Here is a 4945-nt window from a genome sequence, read left to right on the forward strand (position 1 = left end):
GCTTGAACATCTGGAAGTTCACAGCTCACGTATTGCTGAAGCCTGGCTTGGAGAATTTTGAGCATTACTTTACTAGCATGTGAGTGCAACTGTGTAAGTATAAGGAGCCTTTAATATGTCTGTAATGTAACAATGTCCTAACAAATCAAATGTCAGGAATAATGTACTACATGGATCTTATATATCACTAAAGGAATAGGCTCTTGATTTTCATCAGTTCATTATTCAAATATCAGTAACTTTGAGATACATTTTTTGGTAAGAGTTTAAATTCCAAAGGTTTAACACAAATAAGTTGTGTATTCCTTTGTTATTATAAACAGATTTTTAAAATTTCATTAAAATAGACTTGTATTACGCCTTGAAAATATTTAGAAATAGTTTATAATTGTACTCAGGTGGTTTCTCCCCTGACAGAATGAAGAAAAACAGTAAATATGCAGTTTGTCAGAGTATTGGTGAACTGCTAACAAGCAGTTTCAATGCTGTGTATATGTGTGTATGTTGGTTGCTCAGTCGTGTATGACTCTTTGTACCCCCAGGACTGTAGCCCTCCAGACTCCTCTGTCCATGAAAATCTCCAGGCAAGAATATTGGAATGGGTTGCCATTTCCTTCTCCAGGGGAGCTTCCCAACCCAGGGATCGAAGCCAGGTCTGCTAGATAAGTTAAACTTTTCTAAATTTATGTAGAAATGCTTCTGACAATTTATGAACGTTATTAATTAAAACCATTAAATAGAACATGATCCATAACTTGGCTGAACAAGTTTCAAAATAATCTAGAAATTACTTGGCTGAAAAAAATCCCTAATTTTATAAAATTAAGAGTCTCTTATAACCTAGTAAATAAGTTTTCTGCTTACAAACTGCAAAGAACATTCATAGCTGGCATCTTTTATTCATAGAGAACTACATATTTTTACCTTGTTTGGAAGTAAAGACATTATGTGAAGACAGATTACTGCTACCAAAATTCAAACGGTCTGGTTTCACAGAATACTTTTCCACTGCTCTAGAAGGAGGTACAGTAACAGGCTGAAAGCTACTAGTCTTCAGTGCAGCACTGATGAAATGAGCCTAGAAAACATAAAATAACTTTGTTAACTTCAAATATCACCTGAAAGAGTTAGATGACAAAATATCTTGAAATTTATAGGAGGACCTGAAGACAATCTATTAGATTTAATAAATAATAACAATATAAACATTACATGCAACTACTCACTGCAGGAGCAATGCTACTGGAAAGACACAGTAACACAAAGACTCGGGTTACGTCTGGCTCTACAGTGTGGCCCTGATCATTTGTTCTAAACCTCAGTTTCTTCCTTTTCACCTCAGAGCTGGCTCATCAGACACTCCTGATGCCTCAGGAAACACTAAGACACTACTGTCTCCTAGAGACACTCTCTAGGAGAGAACCAGGAGAAAGGGACCCTAGCCCTTGACCTCTACTTAAACCAGAGAATTCAGAACCAAAACATCTCATCTTTTAAATACTGATGATAAGATTTTATTTAAAGGTTTAAAAACCATTGGTAGAAAGCACTAAAATAAAACCGTAGCTTTGTGTAGTAGCAGCAGTAAAATATTCATTTACATATAAATGGAAAACACAGTGACAACACAGTTTTTAACAGTATTTATTAAAATAGCTGAAATGTGCTCATATCATAACTAATAAAACTGATTTTAAAAGAGTCTTATGCTAGGCAAAAAAAAACAAAACAAAACAAAAAGAATTCTTAAAAGAATTTTACAGAATTCTTAAAAGTGTGCTGAGATCCCTCTACATAAAACAGATGGATGGATTCAAAGAATTTCATTTCATTAAGCATTAACTGAATTATGAAAATACTTTACATGTCATAAGTTCAATTTTCTCTATAGTTATAAATTCCACAAACAAGATGTCTGAATTAGCAAAAGATTTCATTCTTCAAAAATGATAAAGTTAATAAATTATGTGTTTATTTATGGAAGGATAAATGAATGGCAGAAAGGCACTTAGAACTATGTTAAAAAAAGAAATCAATGTGCTCTTCAAACGTGTAATCTCATTCTATCCTAAACAACAAAAATAAAATTGTTTTCTAGGTAAAGAAATCAAGGCTCAGAGAAGCAAAGATTTCTGTAGACTGGGGACCAGCACTCTGATAGGCCCACTCCTGGCCTCTCCAGATGACGTGCTACATGCTCAATTTTAGCAATGTACAGAGTACTTACTAAAACTTTATTTTATATGCCATAATCATTCAAATTAAATTAATATCAGTCACATCAAGATTTCAAGACAAACCCTATTAGGAAGTCTTAAAAATTATAGGATATTAGAGTTCACTCTATGATCTTATACTGAGCTATAATAAGCTTATTTTTGTATATTCTTCTGAATGCTACATTTAAATTGTATCTTTAAAAGTTTTTAAGGAGTACTAGGAGTGTGTGCTCAGTTCTGTCCAACTCTTTGGGACCCCATGGACTGTAGCCCGCCAGGTTCCTCTCTCCATGGGATTTTCCAGGCAGGAATACTCGAATGGGTTGCCATTTCCTACTTCAGGGTATCTTCCAAACCCAGGGATCAAACCCTCGTCTCTTGCATCTCCTGAACTGACATCACCTGGGAAATTCAAGTTGCACAGTAATAAGGGGTGGAGGCGAGTGGGTAAATTAAAAACAATGCATTTACAATGCTGGTCATTCACTCATTCTAAAAAATCTTTTTTAAAAAATCTGAGTACCTGAGTGCTGGGTACTATCCAAGGACTCGGAAATTTCAAAATAAATACGCTATACTATTAGCTGTCTGTGAGGATAACTTTCTTTATAATAGCCCTGTGCCTCATTCAAAAGGCATAAGAATGTTCATTCTTTTTAACTAGGTAAATGTAGAAGCAAATTTGTATACTAGGTGATTCTCATCCAAGGGTGTGTATCAGAATCACTAGAGAGCTTTCACGGATGTCCAGGCCTATATTAGACCTGCTATTTCAGAATTTCTGACCGGTATAAGCATGTGTATTTTTATAAAGCTCTCCGCGTGATTCTGAAGCACTTTGCCAGGCTAAGAACCATTGATATAAACAGAAAACTGCAATACAATATAAGCCCTTTTAAAATGCCATGAAAAGAAATATCACAAAAGAATGAAAAAAACAATTTTAAGGAGAGGTCTCACAAAGCTAGATACCTGAACTACAACATGCAGAGTTCTTCTTTTCCACATAGAAGAAAAGAATGATGAACAAACAAACCATTATTTAATAACTAAAACTGTTACAATCTAAGGAGATGAACTACTGGAATAATCAATGAATATCAGCTTAGAGATCCGAGTGATGAAAGGTCACGGGATGTGTGGTCGCTTTATTACAGATACCTGAATATCGATTTGCTGTTGTTGCAGCTTTTCAAGATGCCGAATGTGTTGCTCCATGAACACATTCATTTGTTTTTCATGATCATGACAGTGTAGCGTCTCCTGTTTATTCTGCATGGTTGTCTGCTGCTCTGTAACACGCTGTAACTGTTTATCAGTCTCCTGTAACTTATTGAGTAATTCTGTAACAGAATTAACCTTTGCTTCCAACTCACTCTGCACCTAAAACAAAAATATCCAGACATCAAAAACATGCTCAATTATTAGAAAGGTTATATAAAGTGAACTGGTATAGAGAAATTATCAAACCAGAACTTTTACCCTCTATATTTCTTATGCTTCTAAAGCCTTTATTCTTAGAATCACAGAAATAAGGCAGAATAGCTATCCTTAACTAGATCTTTTTTCTCTTAAAAAATATCAAATTTGCCACATACAATTTTTATTTCGTCAGAAAACTAAGATCACAGCATCCAGTCCCATCACTTCATGGGAAATAGATGGGGAAACAGTGGAAACAGTGACAGACTTAATTTGGGGGGGACTCCAAAATCACTGCAGATGGTGACTGCAGCCATGAAATTAAAAGATGCTTGCTCCTTGGAAGAAAAGTTATGACCAACCTAGACAGTGTATTAAAAAGCATACATTACTTTGCCAACAAAGGTCCATCTAGTCAAAGCTATGGTTTTTCCAGTAGTTATGAATGGATGTGAGAGATGGACTATAAAGAAAGCTGAGCGCTGAAGAACTGATGCCTTTGAACTGTGGTGATGGAGAAAACTCTTGAGAGTCCCTTGGACTGCAAGGAGATCCAACCAGTCCATCCTAAAAGAAATCAGTCCTGAATATTCATTGGAAGAACTGATGCTAAAGCTGAAACTCCAATACTTTGGCCACCCGATGCAAAGAACTGACTCACTGGAAAAGATTGAAGGCGGGAGGAAAAGGGGAAGACAGAGGATGAGATGGTTGGATGGCATCACTGACTCAATGGACATGAGTTTGAGTAAACTCTGGGAGTTGGTGATGGACAGGGAGGCCTGGCGTGCTGCAGCCCATGCAGTCGCAGAGTCGGACACGACTGAGTGAATGAACTGAGTTTGGTCAGCAATCTTGGCTCTCCCACCTATTAGCTCTAAGACCTGATGCTGACTCTGACCTGTTTTTAGTCTTCTCAGTTACAAATGGAGGGCTCTGCATATATGATCTGTATGGTCAATTCCAGCTCTAAAATTAGGATGTCCAGCCATCCCAGCTACCCAAGACTGAGTGGCTCCCAAGATGAGATACTCCACTGCTAAAACAAAGGAATCCAGGATTTTCTAGCAGTAACACAGGGATGAGAGTTAAGTCTCATAACTTCTGAGAAATAATACGTAACCACAGAGAACAACGAGAATGTCCCTAGTCACAGCTGGACACAACAATTACAAAATCAGTGTCTGGTACATTTTACAAAGAAGTTATGACTCTCTAGGAAGAAACAGATATACTTTTATCAGTGGAGCTGCTGCTGCAATGGCGGCAGCAGGTGCTGCAGCCCCAGTTTTAGCTGAAACAAA

General features: G+C 36.8%; 1 protein-coding gene across 1 annotated transcript in view; it reads right to left on the reverse strand.

The window, feature by feature from the left end:
• The window catches only part of KIAA0586 (KIAA0586 ortholog), a 133316-nt gene that overhangs the window by 116193 nt on the left and 12178 nt on the right, over positions 1–4945 (reverse strand). The window contains exons 7-9 of the mRNA XM_010847676.1: positions 4877–4914; positions 3381–3602; positions 925–1078 (exon numbers count right to left, since the gene is read on the reverse strand). Of these exons, the coding sequence (XP_010845978.1) occupies positions 925–1078; positions 3381–3602; positions 4877–4914 (414 nt within the window). The remainder of the gene's footprint in view (positions 1–924; positions 1079–3380; positions 3603–4876; positions 4915–4945) is intronic.

The sequence above is a fragment of the Bison bison genome, unplaced genomic scaffold (genome assembly GCF_000754665.1).
Source record: "Bison bison bison isolate TAMUID 2011002044 unplaced genomic scaffold, Bison_UMD1.0 scf7180017864254, whole genome shotgun sequence".
Lineage (NCBI taxonomy): Eukaryota > Metazoa > Chordata > Mammalia > Artiodactyla > Bovidae > Bison > Bison bison.